This window comes from Ranitomeya variabilis, chromosome 2, assembly GCF_051348905.1.
Source record: "Ranitomeya variabilis isolate aRanVar5 chromosome 2, aRanVar5.hap1, whole genome shotgun sequence".
Classification (NCBI taxonomy): Eukaryota; Metazoa; Chordata; class Amphibia; order Anura; family Dendrobatidae; genus Ranitomeya; species Ranitomeya variabilis.
The window spans coordinates 262,469,128-262,494,389 of NC_135233.1; the positions used below are offsets into that span (position 1 = coordinate 262,469,128).

Here is a 25,262-nt window from a genome sequence, read left to right on the forward strand (position 1 = left end):
CTGTTTGGTAACCGCTAGAAATCAAGCATCAGTCCCAAATTCCTTGTCCATTGACAACTTGATGTGGCAGACACCAGGTCATGAGTCAGGTAATGGCCGTGCTCCTCTAGAGACTTAGGCAGTTATCGCACTGGTTTTCATCCTGCGGTCAGCATTGTGTTTCACTGTCGTTAGGTCTCTGATTCTTCTCGGCGATTAGTCTGAATAGTGGTAGTAAGTGGTTGGCGCAGTCTCTGGAATGTCATCCCCTGCAGGTGCATCCGGCCTTTGGGAACACATTGACATGTGTGACAGGGAACCCACAGGATAGCTGGCAGCACATTAATATTAGCATGCATCCTGGAAAAGTGCGTAGCGAGGCGGACTTTCCAACTGAGTGCACACTTCATACAAGCCACATGCCTTCACTGGCCTCAGTGGCCATAGGACAATGGCCTCTCTCATGAGCGCAGCTCGAGCCCGCTGCATTCTCCGACTGGAAGCAGAGAGGACAGCCACCCACAATCCTGGGCTCCTTCTTCATGGTGATTGGGCCCCACTCGCGAGAGGCAGCTGCCGCCTCTCATTAATATGCACACCTGTTCTTTGCAGCTTTTGTGCAGCCGGCAGATGCCCTAATTAATTTTGCTCCTATTCTCTGCACTCCTTTTGGCCGGCATAATGCTTTCTCATTAACTCGAAATGTCTCCAATTCCTAACAAATTCTCTCACAATTCCCTAACAAAGAAAATGGGAGCAGGGAAATCCAGGGGCAAGGATCCTCCCTCAGAATTAAGAAAATAAATCAATACTTTCCCCAAAGTTTATTTTGTTACTTTTCTGTACTTTCTTTTTTTTAGTAAAAAACTTGATAATTGTTGATCTAACTAGATACAGCAGGAACGTCTTCTGCAGAACATAGAAGCTCATAACCTAATCTCTGCATTTTGCTCAGTATGTGACTCCATTACACACACACTCTCCTCAGTTCAGAGCTCTAGATATTCAAGAACCTGGGAAAGTCAAGTAACAACCCTTACGTGGATTATTGGTGGTCAATTTTTTTTTTTTTTCTTCTCGTGCTCTTATATAGCCTAGAAATACAATATATTAGCATCTAGAAGTTGGGCTAGTCCAGACCTCCCTCTTAAAGCAGTAGATGGGGCTGATGTCTTTAAGACTTTTTGCGTCTCTTGTCCCTTTTTAGACAGTGGATGCAAATGGTCAGACCTTTTGGTTTATAACAGCAAATGGTGGCGATGTCTCAGTGTGGCCTGGCCCTGCAGCTTTCCGGGGTCTATAGATGACTTCGCTCATTATTTAGAATTGTTAAAATACACATGTAATGGTGCAGTTGAGCCATGTGGAGATGGAACTGGCTCTAATTCTTATGCTGTGACTGATGCTTTGGAGGGTCAACAGCGGGTTAAATAAGTATTGAACACGTCACCAATTTGATAAAGTAAACATATTTCTAAAGGTGCTGTTGACCCGAAATTCTGACCAGATGTCGGTAACAAACAATCCACACAGGCAAACAAATCATCATAGCTGTTCATAACTGTGTAATAGTGAGAAATGACATAGGGAAAAAGTATTGAACACGCTTACTAAATTACTGGATTCAGGTCCGGTGATTGGCTGGGCCATTGTAATAGCTTTATTTTTATTTTCTGAAACGAATTGAGAGTTTCTTTGGCTGTGTGTTTGTTTGGGATCATTGTCTTGCTGAAATGTCCACCCTTGTTTCATCTTCATCATCTTGGTTGATGGCAGCAGATTTTTTATCAAGAATACATTTGTCAATTCATCCTTCCTTCAATTATATGAAGTTTGCGAGTGTGGTATACTGAAAAACAGCCTCACAACATGATGTTCCCACCTTCAAACTTCATTGTTAGTATGGTGTTTTGGGGGTAATGTGCAGTGTATTTTGGCCTCCACACATGGTGTGTATTATGTCATCCAAAAAGTTCAAATTTCATCTCATCTGACCAGACTATATTCTCGCAGTATTTCACAGGCTTGTGTAAATGTTGAGCAAGCTTTAAACCCCCTTATAGATGCTTTTTTGCTTCAGCAATGGAGTCTTGCGTGGCGAGCTTATATACAGGCCATGGAGGTTGAGTGCACTACGTATTGTTTTCTTGAAACAATTGTACCTGCTTGTCAAGGACGACAGTCGGGGGTTGCACTGATCCTACTGCTGTCACCAGTTGTCAAGTGTGGGTTCACGCAGATCCCACCTCTTGTCACCAGACAGTCAGGAGAACAGTGCCGCAATTTTTGCTGGTTGGTAGGTGGTCAAATACTTATTTCATGCAACAAAATGCAATTTAATTATGTAAAAATCATACAATGTGCTTTTCTGTTTTTTATTATTAGATTCTGTCTCTCACAGGTGTGCGTGTGTATGTGTGTGTATAATATATAAATATATATCCCCGTACGGTCACTGCCAGCACCACAATAACCAAAAAACAAAAAGGAGCCACCGCTAGCTGCCACCAACAGTCCTTTATACAGGCCGATTGGACAACAGTTACTGGTAGTGCATGGCTTCAAGGGTTTAAAAAACTTTCATTTTTATTGGCTCAGTGCTATGCCCAAATACACCCCCCCCCCTTGATGAGCTCACATGGGGACTGATTGTGGGATGTGCTAGGTCCTTCAGAGTTCCATGAGATCCCCAACTTACAAGGGTATCTTGCCCCTAGAGGACCCAGGCGATAGATATTGTCATCATGCTTCTTTTTGTGATTTTACCTATCTCTATAGAGCTTAAACATGACCTGGATAGCACCATCTATCGAACCATTATTAAGTTGGAGGGGTTACAATGGCCTTACGGTGATTTGCTTGAATGTGTTATGTCCGTCCCTTCACTACAACACAAAAAAAATAAAACTCCCCTAAATATCACATCAATGTAAAACCCCATTATTCATATCTGGACACCGGATTCAGTTCTCTTAAAAGAACAAGTTACCTCTGAAGGTGTTAGATTTTCCACTTCTCTGCCTCTGGAATATATGGATCTCAGACTGTGTGTCTTTTTCCCAGAGCATTTATCTGCTGAAATTACCTGGTCACTACAGGAGGCCCCGATTTCAATTGACATTGAAGTGTTGGCTCTCTCATTTTCCTTGATTTAATTAGTTTCTCTCTTCCCAGGCACAATTAGGGTATGGGCACACGTCAGGATTTCTTGCAGAAATTTTCCTGACAAAATCCGGACATTTCTGCCAGAAATCCGCATGAGTTTTTTTTTTTTGCGTTTTTTATGCGTTTTTTTCCTGACACTCCAATTTAATGGGAAATCCGCAAAAAATCAGCAAAAATAATGAACATGTTGCTTCTTTTTCCGGAATGCATTTTTTTTTGCGGAAAAAAACGCAACATGTGCACAAAAAATGCGGAATGCATTCTAAATGATAGGATGCATAATGTATGCGTTTTTTATGCGGTATTAGGGTATGTGCACACGATGCAGATTTAGTGCAGAATTGGTGCAGATCTGCAGCAGATTTTTCTGCAGCAGAAACGCTGCAGAACTGCTCTGTGATTTACAGTACAATGTAAATCAATGTGAAAAAAAAAAAGCTGTGCACACAGTGCAGAAAAATCTGCGCAGAAACGCTGCAGATTTCAAAGAAGTGCATGTCACTACTTTTGTGCAGTTCTGCAGCGTTTCTGCACCCAAAAAAAATGCACTAAAAACGCATAAAAAACGCAGCTGCGGATTCTGCCAGGAGATGCAGATTTTGTGCAGAAAATTCTGCACCTCTTTTCTTACGTGTGCACATAGCCTTATAGCGTTTTTATCGGGGAAATCCGCAAAAAAAACCCTCAAAAATTCCTGAAGAAATCCTGACGTGTGCACATACCCTCAATGCCATATGTTCAATGTGAGGGTGAGGTCTCCCCTCTCCTGAGATGTCTTATCGATTTCTTTATATTTTATTTTTATTTTTTTCTGCTGATTCTAGGTCTCTCTGGAGCTCTCCACAGGTGGTCCTTAGCTCTTGGACAACTCCTCTGAAAATTCTTTTCACTCCACTGTTTGAAATCTTGTGGGAAGCACCTGATTGTGGCCCATTTCCACTGCCGGATTATGGCCCCAACAGTGCTCACTGGAGCCTTCAGTGTTTTAGAAATTCTTCTGTAACTAATGCGATCAGTATATTTTGCAACAATAAGGTTGCGAAGGTCTTGCAACAACTCACTTGTTTTACCCATCATGAGATATTTCTTGTGTGGCACCTTGGTAATGAGAAATATTTTTATAGGCATCAGTTGAACCAGTTGATATTATTTTTTTCACTCTTTGATGTGATTGTTTTCAAATTATTGATGGATTTCAGCTAGCGTCATGACTTTCCATGGCTTTTTGCACCTGTCTTCATGTTTTCAATACTTTTTCCACGTGTCATTTCTCTCACAACTTAATTTATGGACACCTATGGTTTGATTTCTTTGCCTGTGTAGATTGGATGGGTTGTCACAGACATCTGGTGAGAATTTAATAGCAATTGCACCTTTAGAAATATGTTTAATTAGAAAATTAGTGACGTGTTCAATACTTTACTCACTGTATATACCAATATACCCTTTCAGCTATAAATGGTTACATACTTGTTCAGTATAAAGAACTTTTTCGAAAGCCTACTTTTGTAGTGTGTTGTTTCCACCATTGCTCGATTCCCTTCTTCAGATTACAAGGAGCCTCCATGGACCTCCAATCATCTGGCAGGGAGTTTGCTGCTTTGTGTTTGTTTAGTTTCTTGTTCTGTTGACTTTTGATTTTTGGGATGATTGGGAAGTGATGATCCCTGACTGCAGGGGCCACACACTCCCACAAATCTCCCTTTAATCTGTTTAGTTTGAGGCAGGCTTCGCTGGGCAATGCGCTGGTAACAGGTGGTGATGTAGGGGTCACACATCTGCTGCACCCACTCTGATCCACAGGCTGCAGCGTTGCATGCTTATTTCATGCTTTTTACATGCGACACAGTCATGTTAAAGGCTTATTGCAAGGAGGTGTACCATTCTCCCGGGGCCGATTTTGCTAATGGAGGGCAGATCTAGTTACACTTCGTGTACTGAATGAGCTCTTAAACTAATCCTGAAGAAAAAGAGCTATGAATATTTAACCATTGATTAAAACCTATGAATGAGGCATCCTGCTGATTGCCCTATTAAATAACCCTACATTTTGTAAGGGAGTGAGCAATACATTTTTTATAGCTGTCCTAAAATCAGCTACTCTCCAGCCCAAATGGTCGCCAACAGGGAGCAACAGATTGTATTACTTGTCTTACAGTCACGTCTCCTCCGTAGCCTGAACTGGCTGATAACCAAGAACATTGCATTGTGTTTAAGTGTGTAAAATGTTTTCTTTTACAAGCTGTTTATAGGCTGAATTCTGATATTCCCCTTACAGATGCCCAAGTCCATATATTGGCGAGCGCTGCCAGTTTACCAATCCCTGCATGAGTAACCCATGTTTAAATGGTGGTTTCTGCCAATACGACATCAGAGGGAGCGGCGCTTATTTCACCTGCACCTGCCCGCTGGGTTATCAAGACTTGCGGTGCATCACTCGGAAGGACAATGTGTGTCTCAGCAACCCCTGTCGCAATGGAGGAACCTGCGATCTGACCACAGATGAGTGGAGCTATAAATGCAGATGTCCCCCAGGATGGACAGGTAGGGAATACATATATATGGAATGGTGCTAGTGCTGGGGCGTCATTAGCTCTGACATTCAATAGTGTCTTTGTCTCATGTTGTCTTTTTACATTTCTACAGGTGACACGTGCCAGAAAGCAGACCCATGTGCGTCCAACCCATGCGCTAATGGTGGAAGCTGCGTCCCCTTTGATTCTCAATACATTTGTAAATGTCCAGAAGGATTTCATGGAGAAACCTGCAAATTGGACGTTAACGAATGCAAACATAACCCCTGTAAGAATGGAGGGTCATGTACAAATGAAATAGGATCATTTTCCTGCAAATGCAAAAGCAGGTTTACTGGAAGCTACTGCGATATCCCCTACGTGCCATGCACCCCGTCACCGTGCCAAAATGGTGGGACCTGCCGTCAGACAGATGACACATCTTATGAATGCACGTGTCTGCCAGGTATGTCCATTTCTAGAGATTATATGCAGAGCGCTAGAACTGTTGTTGAATTGAGATGACGTCACATCCATCTGGATGGTGACAGAAAACCAATTATTGGAAGTTTAGTGCAGTAATGAGGTTATGAGCGGAGCGGGGGGATCCTGTGGCTGCAGACCTCTGTGTAAGCTTTGGGTCTTGTACTGTGGCAGGAAATGTTTTGTCTGATGTGATCACACGCCGCTTCTCCCCACAATTCAAAGATATGACCATGCATGTTGAGCTGTTGCCCCGTAATAATGTGTGGCCGTTTATAAGATTACTGATTTTCAGCCGTAGCATTAAAGGGGAAGCTGCTAAATGGTGTAAGTGTTTGTTATACGGCTTTAAGAAGAATGTCCAGCAATGTGATTCCACACTGAATACTCCAATCACTTCCCAAGCTGCATATACTGACCTACCTGGAGAAAGGGTTCCACCACAATAATGGTCACTCTAAAGAACAGGAGGAAGATGTCTGGTCCGGCAGCCTCCACGGCAGAAAATTATAGGCGACTAGGGTATATAACCAGATTTTCCTAATGCTAGCAACAAGATAATTGAAGTGAAGAATAATGTGTATATTCCGCACTGGGCCTCCTCGCTCTGGTTGCAGTTTCCTAAGGGATCCTTTGCCTGTGTCACTGCTCACTGTTTCTATATTGGTCTGATTCTGAGACGTAAGATGATGACCCCCAGAGCCGCACACTTCTAGAACAGGAAGCTTCAACCTCGCACAAAACGGAAGTTATTTCTTCCTCCTCAGCTCAGAAAAGCAATAAAAATAAAGAAATTCCTTCTGTTCAGACCAAGAGAAGTATGAAAATCCTTGATATTCCCTCATGCGCCTGTAGCATTATCTCCTCCTGTGGAATATGGAGTGTCAAATGTTGCACTGGAGTTTTCTTTTTAATTGAAAGTACAAAATTCTAGTTTTATTGGAGACCAAACAAGTATAAAAGTTAGGAGCGCAGATCCCCAAAGTGAATTAATAGGTGGCTTAGAGGCATGTGATTTGCGACTGAACACTACACTATATATATTGGGCACCAGAAGAAACACAAAGCATTAAAGGGGTATTCCCATCTCCAAGATCCTATCCCAATATGTAGCAGGTGTAGTAGTAATATTAGCAAATACCTCCAATTAGAAATGTAGTATACTTTTTCTGATTCACTGTGTCTCTTTCCTTGTGTGCATTCATTGCAGAACCTTGGGTATCTATGGTTACGACCACTTACGTAGTGACAGCTAGTTGCTAGTAGTCGTAACCATGGATACCTCAAGTCCTGCAATGCCTGTACATGAGGAAAGAGACACCGTGATTCAGAAAACAAATACTACATTTCTAACTGGAGGTATTTGCTAATATTATTACTATTACACCTCCTACATATTGGGATAGGTTATTGGAGATGGGCATACCCCTTTAACCCTTCCACAAGGTCAAGAAGTAAGCAAGGATCAATAATCCCAGATTTCAAGGCACATTGATATTTGGTGTTTAGTTCTGAAATGTGTGCATGTGGCTTGTGCCTATATACCCGCACCTGCTGTAGAATGTATGAAGTTGTGTCTGTGTGGCCATGCTCTTCAGAAGCTGTCCGGACAGCATATATGCAGTAAGATGTCTCCATTGTCTCGTGATTTCCAGACCATTCCATGGGTTAAGTTGTGAATCATCGGGTATATTCTCCTTCCTCTTAGTTCTGCACCCAGGCATGTTAAAACTGGGCAAACATTAACCTGCATGATACTTTGAAGCTGAACAACAATAGCCGCCTCTATTTTATGGGCTTGTGGAGCAGGTGTCTTTAACAGCACATGCGACTTGGGACACTTTATCATAAAATAGAATACCTCCTCTGGAGATTGAGAGATCAAAGAGCAGACCACATGATCCCCGGGTGTGTGTACGGCGGCTGGCGGTGGGGCGTCCCGCGCTCCATCACACCTGGATCATTACTGCCTTTTATTGAGCTGGCTGCAGCAAGGACCTGTCCCTTATGTTTGCTGGCTGCCGATACATCCTGACGTTATGTTATGGTGTCTCCTGCAGCGTCAGTTATTTGAAAGTTGGTTACAACCAGTTTGTTGCAGGGAATGAGGTGTGGGCCGGCAGCACCAGCAGATTTAGAAACCCTTTCGGAAAGACTTGTTTCTTGTTGTTGGATAAACACGTGCTGATCATATTACACCTGGCAGAGCACGGGCAGCTGAACGGCAATGTTGTCACTGTACACACCGATGGATGGGGGCAGACATTGTTCACATTCAATTCCATTATTGGGCCCCTCCCGGGCCCCGTTGCTGACCTGCACCATTAATGTTCTCGCCTTCAGGCGGCACAAAAATCTCTGCTGCTGTTTGCAGTAGAAATCCTGCTATTATCAGATAAATTGTGAGCAGTGATTTATGGCGTCGCCCTGGTTCTCACACCCAGTAATGTGTTCTGTGAATGGGAGCAGCGCTGTGAAGGATCCCTGCCGTCAGTGCAGCTACCTCGCTCTGTGTACAGTAAACTTAGATTTGATTAGAAACGTTTGTTTTTCTCACAGTAAAACATTCTCTAATGCCTCTTGAACGATCAATTATCCAGTAATCTATAGATACGTGTTTACTGTAACTGAAGGCGTTACAATATATTCAGTACAGCTCTCCACCTAATTGTCTCCTGTCCTTGCCACAATGTATCAGTCGCTCACAGAGGACTGTAACTATCCCTTGGCTGCGATAAGGATTGTCAGCCTCTGGTTGTATAGAATGGACTTGTTCACTGACACGAAGCCGAGATCTTCAAAATGGTGACTAAGTGAAATATGAAGTCATAGACCTGCAAAACTCTGTCAATAGGTTGGCCGAAGAATCCCTATCCAAATGTCAAAAGGATACATTTTCTGCAGAGAGTTCCTGATCCAGACTACCCACTTGGAGCCCATGCAACAAACCAGCTGACCATCTATTGTGTTTGTGGGGGAAGCTGGGCATGCTCGATTTCTACTTTCCAAATAAGCCAGTATCAGTGGTGCCTGGTCTCTGCTCATTCTCCACACCAGATCTGCTGCCCCCATCACGCGTGTGCATGGGGTGTTTGAGAGAGAACTCATTGACTAAATGAATGTTCAGCCAGCAGCCATCTAAGGTTTATGACCACCTTTAGGAATGGCAAGCGTTATCACATCAGCTTCATATGCTGCAGTAGCCTGATTAATAAATAACTAGCCACATGTTGGTCTTGTGTAAGAGCTTCCAACAATCAGGCTGGCGGCAGCATTAGAAGTCTATTGTGTACGTTTTTATGGCTGGCCTACTCCTGGCCCTTCCCTGGCACATTGATTGCTGCTGGAGACTTGGTCTAATCTCACTTGTTGCTCAATTTCCATCTTCCTCACACTTAGCAAACAAAACAACAAACTCCATGTAACCAACAGTGAAGTCTTCTCTATATAGTGCAAATCCCGGAGAATAAGCTCCTCGTTTTGTGTATACAGAGACTGCTGCCATCAGATAAGGTCAAATCCTAAAACGAGCTGTAATTTAATCCCAATCCTGTTAGTCTGTATCGTCCATGAATATTTCACCTACGCCTACCTGCATCCGGTATCTAGATTAAAATTGAACCTTTTCCTCCCCACGGTTTAGTTTTGATACAAAATAATTCCCTTTATTTATTTCTGTCACTTATTTTGCACTTTTTTTTAAGGATTTTCTGGCCAAAATTGTGAGGAGAATATTGACGACTGTCCAGGAAACCAGTGCAAGAATGGAGGCACCTGCGTGGATGGCGTGAACACCTACAACTGTCGGTGTTCTCCTGACTGGACAGGTAGGGATAACTTTGTGTATTATATATTTATAGTATATCAGTGCTGCTGCCTCCATGTCTGTGATTTTTCGTCACGCAGGCCAGTACTGCACCGAAGATGTTGACGAGTGTCAGCTGATGCCAAACGCCTGTCAGAATGGAGGCACCTGCCACAACACCCATGGAGGATATAATTGTGTCTGTGTCAACGGCTGGACGGGAGAGGACTGCAGTGAGAACATTGATGATTGTGCCAACGCCGCATGTAACAGTGGAGCCACCTGCCATGATCGAGTAGCATCCTTCTACTGCGAATGTCCACACGGCCGCACTGGTGAGAATAATTCCTGATGTCTTCTGAGACTTCCGGGTATGTTTCAAAGCTTATTTGATCAGAATTGGCTAATGCCTTGCTGTACTTTTTTGCTTTACAGGTCTGCTTTGTCACCTGGATGACGCTTGTATTAGCAACCCCTGCAACGAAGGCTCCAACTGCGATACCAACCCAGTGAATGGCAAAGCTATCTGCACCTGCCCCTCTGGGTATACGGGCCCTGCCTGCAACCATGATGTGGATGAATGTTCTCTAGGTAAAAAGACTTCCAACCATCCTCAATGAATACCATAACGTTAGACATTACTGGAAAGTCACACTAACTCTTGGTTTGACTATGCAGGTGCAAACCCCTGTGAACATGGTGGTAAATGTATCAACACTCAGGGCTCTTTCCAGTGCAACTGCCTCCCGGGCTACACAGGACCTCGCTGCGAGATTGATGTTAATGAGTGTCTCTCCAACCCCTGTCAAAATGACGCCACATGTCTGGACCAGATTGGCGAGTTCCAGTGTATCTGTATGCCAGGTGTGCCCATTACTGATTATAGGAAGATGTGGAGCATTCACCTTCTCTTTCTGGTTGTGTAGCTTTTAAAATGTCATCATATGAACTGTTACTTTTTAATTTGTTAGGTTATGAGGGGAAGTTCTGTGAAATCAATTCTGACGAATGTGCCAGCAGTCCGTGTCTACACAATGGCAGATGCATCGATAAAATCAACGAGTTTCTCTGTGAATGCCCCACAGGTGAGAAAGCGGATCAATAGAACAGCGCTGTCTGGCAGGGCTACAACTAATCTGCACCCGCAGGCATCTTCCTTCCATCACTTGAGGAAAATTCCTCCCATCAGCTGATACTCGTCTGCCGATCTGAGATGGGTTGATTACATGTTATAATTCTACATAGGAAAGAATGGGCTATTGAAGGGCACAGCATTGGTTGCATCTTCTGACGTTGCTTTGGTCTTCATATTGGCTGCTGTCCTCTTTTTGTATATATTAAAGACCTAATTGTAAATGTGAATATTTCGCATAAATTTCACATAATGGATATTAGAGCCAAAAAAAAGGGAAAATGCTGTGTCCTGATGAAAGATTATGCATATTATATGCCGTGGCACTGACAGGTGCAATGCATGTGTGCAGTGTAGAGAGGGGATACTGGATATGTGAGGAGGGAGGTTAGGCTTTAGAGCTGAAAGCAGCGTTATATTCTAATCATGATACGCCTAATCTCTGTAAAGAATGTAAATAACCTGATGTGAATGTAGCATCGGAGGCCCCGTTCCCTTTCATCCAGCGTGGATGCCTCCATGGTATCCTTAGTGAAGCACGTGCTTTGGCCCCCTGTGTCTAAGGATCAAGAAAGTTTAAATCCTAAAGTCATTCATAAGGCTACTGGTTCCTCTGATCTCGTGACCTGCAATGGAGGGCAATGTGGTGTGAAGATTGACAATGAATGTTAAACTGAGCTGTGAGGATAGTAAGGCTGAGCCGGCTGCAGTAATGGGGCAGACTGGATTCATGCTGAGAGGCGTCATCTCTCTGTAGTCCAGCTTAAGATGGGCATACAAGGCCTGGCTGCAGTATTGGGTCTTTTAAGACTAGACTGTCCCCCTCTCCTGTCTTCCAAATGTGTTTATCACAGTCAGTGGATGACCACTTTGACAATGCGTATGTTTCTGGTCATTGCCAGAACCCACATTTCCCAATCGTTGAAGCAGATGACAGAGTACAGCTGTAAACAGTCACCTGAAGCACGTTGATATCACCAATTTCTCACTATATTTTTGCAAAAAATATTGCCTAAAAACACCCCCCAAAAAAACAAGTTTTCAACTTTCCTCCCTAGGTTTTAACGGTCACTTATGTCAGTATGACATTGACGAGTGTGCCAGCACACCCTGCAAAAATGGCGCCAAATGTGTGGATGGACCGAACACCTACACCTGTCAGTGCACAGAAGGTAATGTACTATCCACATCAGTTCTTTGTCTCTGTTTTGTCTGGCAGTTATCCAGAAAGAAATGCTGGGATTTGTGGTCTTGTACTGACCAAGGGGAAAAATAATTTGATTGTTCAGAAGATTAGAAAACCTCTGTCCTATGTTGCAAAAGCCAATGGATTAATGATGAAAGAGCGTGGAAAGTGATCTGCGCTGGAGCAGATGTCTGCAGCTTTGGTGTCGCAGTTAGAATGAAAGCGGAACGCTCCCCATGTGGAACGCAGGGCAGAGGTGTTGTCACACAGGGGCCCTTTTCTTTTCCCCTTTTGTGCTTTTATCTTCTCAAGCCAGAACATTTTTTTTTTTTGTGTAGAGAAGGAGGGGAAGAAAAAGACGCGGGAAAAGTTGGAGGCCGTTCTACAGAAAGGGTTTTTCTTTTTCTCTTTTGCATTGAGCGGCAGGCTGCGAGGAGTGGCCTTGATGGGACGATGACATGAGCCCTGAGGGAAGACAATGCCACTATTGTCACCACTGAGAGTTCACAGCTGAATCATTTCTAATCAGGCTCCTATGAATGGCAGCGAGCGATGAAAAGCTGTTATTTCCAGCAAGTGCGCGGCCACTGTGCGCTCTGAATGCTTCTCTCTGCGAGCAAACTGAGAAGACGGAGACACTTCAGTGTTGCATAATCACTGCAGCCTTTTTTTCCCATATTTTATTAGTGACAGACGTAAAATTACAGGAGGAGAAACATTTTAAATACTTTCAGATAATTTCCTGAACGTAGGAAGATTACTTTAATTTTGCAGGCCATATCTTACTGAAATAGTACCTGTGACCACTTTGTCCAGTACAGTTGTTGCTCCCCTAGATGCTAATAGAGGTGACAGTCGTCAGAGACTTGTACTGGTTCTTGCTGCCTCTGCAAACTACAGAAGTCGACAAAAAGTTACATTGATACAACTTTTGGTCCACTAATGTAATTACCCGTCAGCTCCGTGTTTCTTGGCTCTAAGGTTAATTGTGTTCTTATTTGCAGGATTTGCAGGTCCCCACTGTGAAGTTGATATAGATGACTGTAGTCCAAAACCCTGCCACCATGGAACCTGCATCGATGGCATTGCCACCTTTTCCTGTGAATGCAAACTTGGGTATACTGGAAGGAAATGTGACACAGACATCAACGAATGTCTAAGCATGCCTTGTAAAAATGGTGGACAGTGTGTAAACAAAGAAAACGACTACGAGTGCCAATGCCTCAAAGGAACCACAGGTAACAGGAGCTATAGTCTTCTCCAGTGAACAGAACATACATTGTCCTCTGGCGTCTGTTACAGGGAATCTCCCTGCTATTAAACCATGGACAGAGCTGGGAAGCGATCTAGATAATTAATGATACTGACAGACCACAAGATGTAAAATGCAACTTTAATGTATTTATTTTATTTTTTATTTTTTTAACAGGAACCAACTGTGAAGTAAATGTAGATGATTGCGCCAGCAATCCTTGTGACTCTGGGAAGTGTATTGATAAGATCAATGGTTACGAGTGTGCCTGTGAGCCGGGCTATGCGGGTAAGTCAGACAGATGATACATCACGGAGGAACCACAATTAGGAGACGCTCTTTACTTCACTGAATTTAGATCCTTCGCTTTATAGGAATGCAATCCGCCATTTGTGACATTTATGTTGTTTTCAGGGAAGATGTGTAACATTAACATTGACGAGTGCGCCAGCAATCCCTGCCACAATGGGGGAACCTGCGAAGACCTTATTAACGGCTTTCGGTGCACGTGTCCTGAGGGTTTCCAAGGACCAATGTGTCTGTCTGAAGTGGACGAGTGTAGGAGCAACCCTTGTATACATGGACTCTGCCGTGATGGCATCAATGGGTGAGTGTTGACAAGGGGTTGATATCACAGGTTACAAGCTAGTTAACCCTCTTGGATGGAGTACGTAATGATTAACCTTGAACTTCTTAGTTTGCCCTATTTGTAGGAAAATTGTCTAAGAATGTAATAACATAGTTACCAATAGTACCTCCTCCAGGGGTTATTACTTAACTTTTTCTCGCCGTCTGATTGGTAAATATGCCTGACCATGGGTCAAGGGAAGTAGTGGTTCCTTAATATGTGGGTTTGCTCTCCAGGGGCTGGCCCTATAGGAACAGCCATCTTGGATGACCATATAATTTTGGCCACAGATCACATCCCATGTCTGTTCTCTAGATACAAATGTGATTGTGATTCGGGCTGGAGTGGAACCAACTGTGACATTAATAACAATGAATGTGACTCCAATCCGTGTATGAATGGGGGAGCCTGTAAGGACATGACCAGCGGCTACATCTGCACTTGTAAGGAGGGCTTCAGTGGTAAGTGTCGCCTCGCCTATCAGTACAATCTGAATTCTAATGGATAACAGGATTTATTTCTGACGCTATGTGCTTTATTTTTAAGGAGTGAACTGCCAGACAAACATCAATGAATGTGCATCTAACCCATGTCTCAATGAGGGGACGTGCATTGATGGCGTGGCTGGATACAAGTGCAACTGTATATTACCATACACTGGTAAGTCCAACAGGCTGAATACTTTGTTATATAAGCAGCGCTAGCACCTGGGAGACTCAGCTTACGTTCGTTGTTCTTTTCCAAGTCAAGGGAAGAAAATATTTTGCTTGGAAAAACTATCCATTGCCTCCACATACTGTCTCTCTCCAAAAATAACATAGTTTTCCCACAAACAAGTTGAGGCTATGCGATGAGTCTCTCCAATGATCCTGTCAAAGGTGGAAAAACCCTCATTGTTGGCGTATTGAGTGCCATTTTTTGGATCGTTCTCGGGCGACTGGCTTACAGTGCGCGTCTCAAGCCCTGGTGGGTGAGAGATTATTTTGACAGATTTGCGGTAGATGGGAATTGCTGTCCGAGTCAAATCCTGCTTACTGGCTTCCTGCTTCCCCTTCCATTAAAATGGCAATGTGCACAATTGCAGGAAACCCTACTGAATTTCCTGCCTGGCCCTGGTCTCCACAGTAACCCAATGAGGATATCGAAGGCTTTGGAAAAAGGCCACGGCCTATTTCAGAGATAGCGGTTCACGGAGAAAATAAGTTTCCTACGTTTTATTTTTTCCGTGTTGCTGATGTCACATTTTTAGCTGCTTGCTTTTGTAGGTTTTTTTTTTTTCATCTACTACCAATAACACTGCAGCACAAAACCTGGAGATGAGGCACCGATTATAATAAAATGGGTCTTGGCACACTGTTTTGGTAATGCTGTTTGTGAACTCTCTCCAGGAGCCACATGTGAGGATGTCTTAGCCCCCTGTGCAAATAGCCCATGTAAAAATGATGGAAACTGTCGAGAATCAGAAGACTTTGAAAGTTTTTCCTGTGTCTGTCCTGCTGGTTGGCAAGGTAATTTAGCCCTGCATTTACCCTGGCATCCTAGCCTGATGAGGAGATTTGCTCTCCTGATATGCCTTGCAGCACATGTTCCTTTTTGGCTATATCTTTGTGTGAAGTGATGGAGTGGAGCCCCAGGTAAATGTTGCTGCATATTTTGTAGTCTCATCCATGTTTCTGTATTCGATCCCTTTGAGTAATATATAAAGTCCTATGGTTGATGGCCGACAAGCTGCCTTGTTTGTTCTCAGTAATAAAGCCCCTGTAACTTGTGATTTATAAATCCTTTGCTATAGAAACTCCTGCGGCAGCCATACCAATGTGTGCTCATTCAGCTGAGTGACTTGCAGATATTTTCCATAGACTTCACTAGTGACCTGAATCCATCCTCCATATCAGTACAATCTTATCCTTTTTTTTTTTCTCACAAAGGACAAACATGTGAGATCGATATCAATGAGTGTGTGAAGAACCCCTGCCGAAATGGCGCCCTTTGTCAGAACACGAATGGCAGCTACAAGTGCATCTGTAAACCTGGATACACCGGCAGGAACTGCGAGACTGATATTAACGACTGCCAGCCGAGTGAGTGCATTGTGCCAGCCTCCAGCCGTCTCTTCTAGATGGTGGCATTTTAGGGGGGTGAGCGAGAAATTAATTGCCTTCCTATGATTTTAATTTTCAGACCCCTGCCACAATGGAGGTTCCTGCACTGACGGCATCAATGCTTTCTACTGCAACTGCTTGCCCGGCTTCCGTGGGCCAAAGTGCGAAGAGGATATTAATGAGTGTGCCAGCAACCCCTGCAAGAACGGGGCAAATTGCACAGATTGTGTGAACAGCTACACCTGCACCTGCCCCTCGGGATTTAGTGGAATTCACTGTGAAATAAACACTCCAGACTGTACAGAAAGGTACAGCAGCTTCAAGAGCACACACTCACACGGGAGAAAATGAGAAGCTTATTATTATATACAGCTGAATATTCTCCACCATTCACTGGTCTTCTCTTTTCCAGCTCCTGCTTCAATGGTGGCACCTGTGTGGACGGAATAAACGCCTTTACCTGTCAGTGTCCGCCCGGATTTACCGGAAGCTACTGTCAGCATGACATCAATGAGTGCGACTCCAAGCCTTGCCTCAATGGTGGCACGTGCCAGGACAGCTATGGGACCTACAAGTGCACCTGTCCCCAGGGCTATACTGGACTGAACTGTCAGGTACTCAATACTATACTCTGCAAGTTTATTTCTACTTGCATAGGAAAGGCATGTTTTCCATATTCCACAATGTAACAACATTGATTTTATTTTGTACAGAATTTGGTGAGATGGTGTGACTCTTCACCATGTAAAAATGGGGGAAAATGCTGGCAAACCAACAACCTGTATCGGTGTGAGTGTAATAGCAGCTGGACTGGGCTGTATTGTGATGTCCCCAATGTTTCATGCGATGTTGCGGCTTTACAGCGAGGTGAGAGCTTCTTGGAGACCACTGTGCTTTACAGTCACACGTTACTGCTTCCTTAAAATCCTGTCTTGTGACTTTGCACTTTGTCTGTCACCAGGTGTGGACGTCCATAGTCTCTGCAGGAATACTGGGTCTTGTCGAGACACTGGGAACACCCACTACTGCCTGTGTCAGCCCGGATATACTGGAAGCTACTGCGAGGAGCAGGTGGATGAATGTAGTCCCAACCCATGCCAGAATGGAGCCACCTGTACAGACTACCTGGGCGGCTATTCCTGTGAGGTGAGCATCTATGGACCTTGCTGCTGTCAGTGCTCAATAAAATGGAGATTGGATATTTTTGTTATATATTCTTCTCTTTTGCAGTGTGTTGCAGGCTACCATGGGGTTAACTGTTCAGAGGAAATTAACGAGTGTCACTCTCACCCTTGCCAAAATGGAGGAACCTGCATTGATCTGATCAACACTTACAAATGCTCCTGTCCCAGAGGCACCCAAGGTAAAGCAGAAGCCATAAAAAGGACAGTGCAAATATGCGGGTGCTATATCAACCCTCCAGTTCTTATATTGCATCAATATTCCACATTTTTTCAATTTTTTTTCCACTCCAGGAGTTCACTGTGAAATTAACATTGATGACTGTAATCCCCTGTATGAGGGGCCCAACCAAGAACCTAAATGCTTCAATGGCGGCAAATGTGTTGATCGTGTTGGTGGATATCATTGTAAGTGTTTGCCAGGTTTTGTCGGGGAGCGCTGTGAGGGCGATGTGAACGAATGCCTTTCTAACCCCTGTGATGCCCGCGGTACCCAGAACTGCGTCCAGCTGGTGAATGATTACCGCTGTGAATGCCGACAAGGATTTACAGGTAACAAATATCTCTGGTCCCATTCTTTCCTCTTGTCTTCAGTGTAAACCATGAGTACTAATCCAATTCCTTATGTCATTAGGGAGGCGCTGTGAGTCATTGCTTGATGGATGCAAAGGAAAACCATGCAAAAACGGTGGAACTTGTGCCACTGTAACAAATACGGAGCGAGGCTTCATCTGCAAGTGTCCCCTGGTAAGAGATGAGCATGAACTGCTGGGCATAAAACATATTGGCCCCAATTCATCAAGACTGGTGTTTTTTCTCCCCAGTCTTTGAGGGGGGTGTAATGGGAGTCCTAGTTCATGAAGAGTTGAATATTTTGTTATGAATCAGGAGCATCTGGCGAGAGGCATGTACCTTCATGCGCCACACCTGAAACCTGACTGTAGTAAGATTTCTACCGTAGGGAACGCCACAGCTCCTCATATATTGGACTAAGGGTACCGTCACACAGTGCAATTTTGATCGCTACGACGGCACGATTCGTGACGTTCCAGCGATGCATTTATGATATCGCTGTGTCTGACACGCTACTGCGATCCGGATCCCCGCTGAGAATCGTACGTCGTAGCAGATCGTTTGAAACTTTCTTTCGTTGTCTAGTGTCCCGCTGTGGCGGCATGATTGCATTGTGTGACACAGGTTGTATACGATGTGCGCACAGTAACCAATGGCTTCTACATCGCAAATACGTCATGAAATTATCGCTCCAGCGCCGTGTATTGCAACGTGTGACCGCAGTATACGACGCTGGAGCGATACTTATATGGCTTGCAACGTCACGAATCGTGCCGTCGTAGCCATGAAAATGGCACTGTGTGACGGTACCCTAACTGTGTCATCAGGCCCCATTCCTTCCCCATTCCAGCTTTGCTCATTTTAGCAAAACTGAAAACAACAAAAGTGGTTAATTTTTTACACAACTTCCAAATTGATTTGGGGCCCAAGTGTAGTTAACAAAACTTATCTATAAAAATGACACCTGGTCTTTTAACCTGTAGATTATTAAGATTAACATGAATATGAATATGGAGATGGAAAACTGAGTTGTAATTATTTTTTTTTAAGGGATTTGATGGAGCCAGTTGTGAATATGACACCCGTCTATGTGGGAATCTTCATTGTCACAATGGTGGGACCTGTATATCTGCCCTCAAGACCCCTAAATGTGTCTGTTCAGATGAATTCACTGGACCCCTGTGTCAGTACCCGGTCAGCAGCCCCTGTAATTCCAACCCTTGTTACAATGGTGGCACGTGCAAGTTTGTAACAGAGGAACCTTTCTACCAGTGCATCTGTCCCCAGAACTTTAATGGTCTGTTTTGCCACATCTTGGACTATGGCTTTAAAGGCGGCCAAGGACAGGACATCGAACCACCTGAGTTTGAAGAAGCTTGTGGAATTGACCTATGTGCAGATCAGGCAGGAAATAAAATCTGCAACACAAACTGCAACACTCATGCCTGTGGGTGGGATGGAGGCGATTGCTCCCTGGATTTCCACGATCCTTGGAAGAATTGTACCGAGGCGCTGCAATGCTGGAAATATTTTAACGACGGAAAATGTGACTCCCAGTGTAACAACGCAGGATGCCTCTATGACGGCTTTGACTGCCAGAACATCGACAATCAGTGCAAGTAAGTAAAGAAGTAGGGGCAAGTTAGGGGAGAATGTGCCGACACTGGGGTGAGCAGGGGGACGGCAGTGCCGACAGTGCAGTTAGCGTGGGGAAAGTGAATGGCGACCTGCATTTGAAGCCTCTGTGAGTGACTCCATTTTCCTACTTTTTCCAGCCCTCTGTACGACCAGTATTGCAAGGACCACTTCCGGGATGGTCATTGTGACCAAGGCTGTAACAATGCCGAGTGTGAGTGGGATGGTTTGGACTGCGCTAATAATATGCCTGAGAAATTGGCTGATGGCACCCTGGTATTAGTGGTTCTGGTACCCCCAGAAAAGCTGAAGAACATTTCTGTTGACTTCCTCCGAGAGTTAAGTAGGATCCTTCACACAAATGTTGTGTTTAAGAAGAATGAGCAGGGAGATTACATGATTATCCCATATTACGGCAACAAAGAGGAGCTGAAGAAACATCACATCAAAAGATCCACAAAGGATTGGGCCGATGCCCCAAGTGCCATCTTTAGTGGTGTAAAGAATTCCCTGATGCTTGCCAGATATCGTAGAGAACTCGACCAGCTGGAGGTGAAAGGGTAGGTGGACTACCTCCTTCCGACACCGTTACATGAGATAAAGCTTGCCATGATTGAATTGTAAAGGTACCTTCACACTAAGCGATGCTGCAGCGATATCGACAACGATGCCGATCGCTGCAGCGTCGCTGTGTGGTCGCTGGAGAGCTGTCACACAGACAGCTCTCCAGCGACCAACGATGCCGAAGTCCCCGGGTAACCAGGGTAAACATCGGGTTACTAAGCGCAGGGCCGCGCTTAGTAACCCGATGTTTACCCTGGTTACCAGCGTAAATGTAAAAAAACAAACAGTACATACTTACATTCCGGTGTCCGTAACGTCCCCCGGCGTCTGCTTCCTGCACTGACTGTGAGTGCCGGCCGTAAGGCACAGCACAGCGGTGACGTCACCGCTGTGCTCTGCTTTTACTTTACGGCCGGCACTCAGTCAGTGCCGGAAGCGGACGGCGGGGGACGTGCGACAGACAGCAGAAGGTGAGTATGTACTGTTTGTTTTTTTTACTTTTACAATGGTAACCAGGGTAAATATCGGGTTACTAAGAGCGGCCCTGCGCTTAGTAACCCGATATTTACCCTGGTTACCTTTGTAAAACATTGCAGGCATCGTTGCTTTTGGTGTCAAACACGACGATACACGCCGATCTGACGACCAAATAAAGTTCTGAACTTTCAGCAACGACCAGCGATATCACAGCAGGATCCTGATCGCTGCTGCGTGTCAAACACAACGATATCGCTATCCAGGACGCTGCAACGTCACGGATCGCTATCGCTATCGTTGTAAAGTCGCTTAGTGTGAAGGTACCTTAAGTGACCTGTAATCCTCTGTACACAGGTCAATCGTCTACCTGGAGATCGATAATAGACAATGTTTCCAGACCACTTCTCAGTGCTTCAATAGTGCCACAGACGTGGCGGCATTCCTCGGGGCTCTGGCATCACTTGGCAATCTAGACCTCCCATACAAGATAGAAGCTGTTAGAAGTAAGTTCCCAAACTTCAGGAGTCCGTACAATAAATCAGCGTCTTTTTTTTTTTTTCCATAAAGCTTAGTAAATAAAACGCCTTTCAACTTTTTTTTTCTACCGGATTTATGTCAGGATCATTAATTCTTTAAGAAGGGAGGAAAAAAAGGGAGAAAATTTGATCAATAGCATACACGAGGTGGTAGAACCGTTATCTCGAAAATCCCATGTAAATCCTCTGACTTAGCAGCTCAACGAGAGCGCAGTGATGTGAAGTTGATTAATCCATTTTCTTAAAGGAGTAAAGAAAACCTGTCTCTTGATACTGCCATTTGGGGCAGGAGAGAATTTTAAGGGTAATTTGCAATTCTGATGAGTAACGGAAAATAATCTTTTTTTTTTTTAATGATTTTTTTTTTTTTGAGATTACAATTTTTTTTTCTTTGTTTTTGTAGAGAGAATTCTGCTCATTTCCATTGTGCTTGTTCTTTGAAATGCAGCTTTAATGTCTGTCTCACCGAGCTTCTGGTTATCTTCAGGTGAAACGGCAACTCCACCGACCAGCTCACCACTCTATCCCAGCCTAGGTGTTAGCCTGTGCGTCATCCTTGTCATCTTTGCTGTCGTGGGAGTCCTCATCCACAACAAGAAGAGACGACGGGAGCATGGTCACCTCTGGTACCCAGAAGGGTTCAATGCAAAGGAGTCAACCAAAAAGAAGAGACGAGAGCCCCTCGGGGAGGATTCAGTAGGCTTAAAGTAAGTGTTGAACCCGCTGCTGGAAATGTGCTGATTGCCGCCACATTTCTTTCCATCTTTTACATATTGGCATTTTCTTTTTATACTGTTACTGTGCATTAAGTTCTGGGTTAACCATGTTAAATAAATGTTAGTTTGTTTTGTTTGTTTTTTTTATTTTAAAGTTTTAGCTGTTTTTTTTTTTTTTTTTCACTTCATTGTAGGCCCTTAAAAAATGGTGCAGATGGTTCTTTGATGGATGATAATCAGAATGAATGGGGAGATGAAGAAGCCTCAGAAAGCAAGAGATTCCGGGTAAAAATCATCTTTTAATAGTTGTACATCAGTTTGCACTGAGCTTTACATCTTGGGCCTCCTTAAGGATAACTGTGCTTTGTTTGTGCTCTGTAGAGGTATTTGTGCTGCTTTTGCATCTTTTTTGACATATTTGTGCTGCATTTATAGATCAGGGAACTCTATAAGTTGTGTGTGTCTTTGAGCTGAAGGTGCCTCATGCTGAAATTTGTCTTCTCCATTAGTTTGATGATCACGTCATACTTCCCAATCTTGATGATCAGACAGACCACAGACAGTGGACTCAACAACACCTGGATGCAGCCGATCTCAGAGCTCCATCTATGGCTCCCACTCCACCCCAAGGAGAGATTGATACTGACATGGATGTCAACGTGCGGGGACCAGGCAAGCTTATATATCTTTATTTTATTTTTTGGGGTATTATATAAATGTTAGCTGCATCCTGGGTATTAGAAAGTATCATCTTGTAGATTGTAAGCTTGCGAGCAGGGACCTCACCCCTAATGTCACTGTTTAAATTGTGTTAACTTGTATTTGTTGTCTGTACATGTCCATGCTTAATTGTGAAGTGCTGCAGAATATGTTGGTGCTATATAAATAAAAATTATTATTATTATTTATTATCTTAACAGTCTCTTGTCTCCTTCCAGATGGCTTCACCCCACTTATGATCGCAGCATGCAGCGGAGGAGGACTAGAGACCGGGAACAGTGAAGAAGAGGAGGATACGCCTGCTAACATGATCTCTGACTTTATTGGTCAAGGTGCAAGTCTACACAACCAAACTGACCGCACCGGAGAGACTGCCCTTCACTTGGCTGCTCGATATGCCCGTGCTGATGCTGCCAAGCGGCTGCTGGAGTCCAGTGCCGATGCCAACGTGCCAGACAACATGGGGCGCACTCCTCTTCATGCTGCGGTGGCAGCTGATGCACAAGGTGTATTTCAGGTGTGTAGTATTGTGTTTGTTAAATTATAGATATTGTGTGATAAAATGTTATGTTGCTGCTTCTGCCTCCATGGCGTGAGTACCAAGAAAACTACAGAACGTTATCTTGACCCTCTTCCATAACAGTCGTCTCTAAGCAAGGGCAGGGATAGACCTGAAGCTTAGAAAGATGCAGTTTTCTTGGAAATACCGTATATACTCGAGTATAAGCCGAGATTTTCAGCCCAAATTTTTGGGCTGAAAGTGCCCCCTCGGCTTATACTCGAGTCATGATCGGTGGTGGGGTCGGCGGGTGAGCACTGTCATATACTTACCTAGTCCCGGCGATCCTGGCGCTCCCCCTGCCTGTTACACGGTCTCCGGGTGCAGCAGCCTCTTCCCCTGAGCGGTCACGTGGGACCGCTCATTAGAGAAATGAATAGGCTGCTCCACCCCCCATAGGGGCGGAGCCGCATAATTCATTTCTCTAATCAGCGGTGCCGGTGACCGCTGACAGAGGAAGAGGCTGCGGCACCGAAGACAGGCAGGGGGAAGGAGCGGGACGCCGGGAGCAGGTAAGTATCGCATATTCACCTATCCTGGTTCCACACGCCGGGCGTCGCGCCATCTTCCCGGCGTCTCTCTCTCCGCTCTGACTGTTCAGGCAGAGGGCGCGATGACGCATATAGTGTGCGCGCCGCGCTCTGCCTGATCAGTCAGTGCAGGGAGACGCCGGGAAGATGGCGCCGAGGAGCTGCAAGACAGGTGAGTATGTGTTTTATTTTTTTTTATTGCAGCAGCAGCTATGGGGCAATAATGGACGGTGCAGAGCACTGTATGGTACAGCTATGGGGCAGAGCACTGTATGGTACAGCTATGGGGCAGAGCACTATATGGCACAGCTATGGGGCAGAGCACTATATGGCACAGCTATGGGGCAGAGCACTATATGGCACAGCTATGGGGCAGAGCACTATATGGCACAGCTATGGGGCAGAGCACTATATGGCACAGCTATGGGGCAGAGCACTATATGGCACAGCTATGGGGCAGAGCACTATATGGCACAGCTATGGGGCAGAGCACTATATGGCACAGCTATGGGGCAGAGCACTATATGGCACAGCTATGGGGCAGAGCACTATATGGCACAGCTATGGGGCAGAGCACTATATGGCACAGCTATGGGGCAGAGCACTATATGGCACAGCTATGGGGCAGAGCACTATATGGCACAGCAATGGGGCAGAGCACTATATGGCACAGCTATGGGGCAATGGTGCAGAGCATTATATATATGGCACAGCTATGGGGCAACGGTGCAGAGCACTATATGGCACAGCTATGGGGCAATGGTGCAGAGCATTATATATGTGGCACAGCTATGGGGCAACGGTGCAGAGCATTGTATATATGGCACAGCTTTATGTGGAGCATCTATGGGGCCATAATGAACGGTGCAGAGCATTATATGTGGCACAGCTTTATGTGGAGCATCTATGGGGCCATAATGAACGGTATGGAGCATCTATTTTTAATTTTGAAATTCACCGGTACCTGCTGCATTTTTCCCCCTAGGCTTATACTCGAGTCAATAAGTTTTCCCAGTTTTTTGTGGCAAAATTAGGGGGGTCGGCTTATACTCGGGTCGGCTTATACTCGAGTATATACGGTACCTTTTTAATTATTTTTTCCTTTTTGAACAGATTCTCATTCGGAATAGAGCAACAGAGTTAGATGCTCGCATGTACGACGGTACAACTCCGCTAATCCTGGCGGCTCGTCTGGCTGTGGAGGGTATGGTGGAAGAGCTAATCAACTCCCATGCCGATGTGAATGCAGTGGATGATCTTGGTAAGCACATGGACACTATTTTAGTCATCACATTTTTTTCTTGTCCTTCTGGGAATGGTTGTAAAATCTGTGCTTTTATATGTTCCCAGGAAAATCTGCTTTACACTGGGCGGCCGCAGTGAATAACGTGGATGCAGCAACTGTTCTCTTGAAAAATGGTGCCAATAAAGACATGCAAAATAACAAGGTGAGGCAAAAGTATTGCATTATCTGTGGCCTCGTGGAAACGTGATGAAATGTTCTGCTCTGGAAAAGTAGAGAAATG

The 25,262-nt window shown here is 44.6% G+C and overlaps 1 protein-coding gene across 1 annotated transcript in view; it reads left to right on the forward strand.

Annotated features, from left to right (window-relative positions):
• NOTCH1 (notch receptor 1) overlaps positions 1-25,262 on the forward strand; it is a 46,517-nt gene that overhangs the window by 18,142 nt on the left and 3,113 nt on the right. Inside the window, exons 3-33 of the mRNA XM_077284797.1 lie at positions 5,423-5,688; positions 5,791-6,123; positions 9,845-9,967; positions 10,047-10,280; positions 10,381-10,536; positions 10,624-10,809; positions 10,917-11,030; positions 12,136-12,249; positions 13,268-13,501; positions 13,693-13,803; positions 13,930-14,122; positions 14,459-14,604; positions 14,690-14,803; positions 15,532-15,651; positions 16,072-16,224; positions 16,325-16,553; positions 16,658-16,859; positions 16,959-17,112; positions 17,207-17,391; positions 17,476-17,608; positions 17,721-17,978; positions 18,061-18,173; positions 19,050-19,618; positions 19,775-20,194; positions 21,030-21,178; positions 21,699-21,918; positions 22,122-22,212; positions 22,437-22,599; positions 22,866-23,164; positions 24,850-24,997; positions 25,087-25,184. Coding sequence (XP_077140912.1) covers positions 5,423-5,688; positions 5,791-6,123; positions 9,845-9,967; positions 10,047-10,280; positions 10,381-10,536; positions 10,624-10,809; positions 10,917-11,030; positions 12,136-12,249; positions 13,268-13,501; positions 13,693-13,803; positions 13,930-14,122; positions 14,459-14,604; positions 14,690-14,803; positions 15,532-15,651; positions 16,072-16,224; positions 16,325-16,553; positions 16,658-16,859; positions 16,959-17,112; positions 17,207-17,391; positions 17,476-17,608; positions 17,721-17,978; positions 18,061-18,173; positions 19,050-19,618; positions 19,775-20,194; positions 21,030-21,178; positions 21,699-21,918; positions 22,122-22,212; positions 22,437-22,599; positions 22,866-23,164; positions 24,850-24,997; positions 25,087-25,184 — 6,028 coding nt within the window. The remainder of the gene's footprint in view (positions 1-5,422; positions 5,689-5,790; positions 6,124-9,844; positions 9,968-10,046; positions 10,281-10,380; positions 10,537-10,623; positions 10,810-10,916; positions 11,031-12,135; positions 12,250-13,267; positions 13,502-13,692; positions 13,804-13,929; positions 14,123-14,458; positions 14,605-14,689; positions 14,804-15,531; positions 15,652-16,071; positions 16,225-16,324; positions 16,554-16,657; positions 16,860-16,958; positions 17,113-17,206; positions 17,392-17,475; positions 17,609-17,720; positions 17,979-18,060; positions 18,174-19,049; positions 19,619-19,774; positions 20,195-21,029; positions 21,179-21,698; positions 21,919-22,121; positions 22,213-22,436; positions 22,600-22,865; positions 23,165-24,849; positions 24,998-25,086; positions 25,185-25,262) is intronic.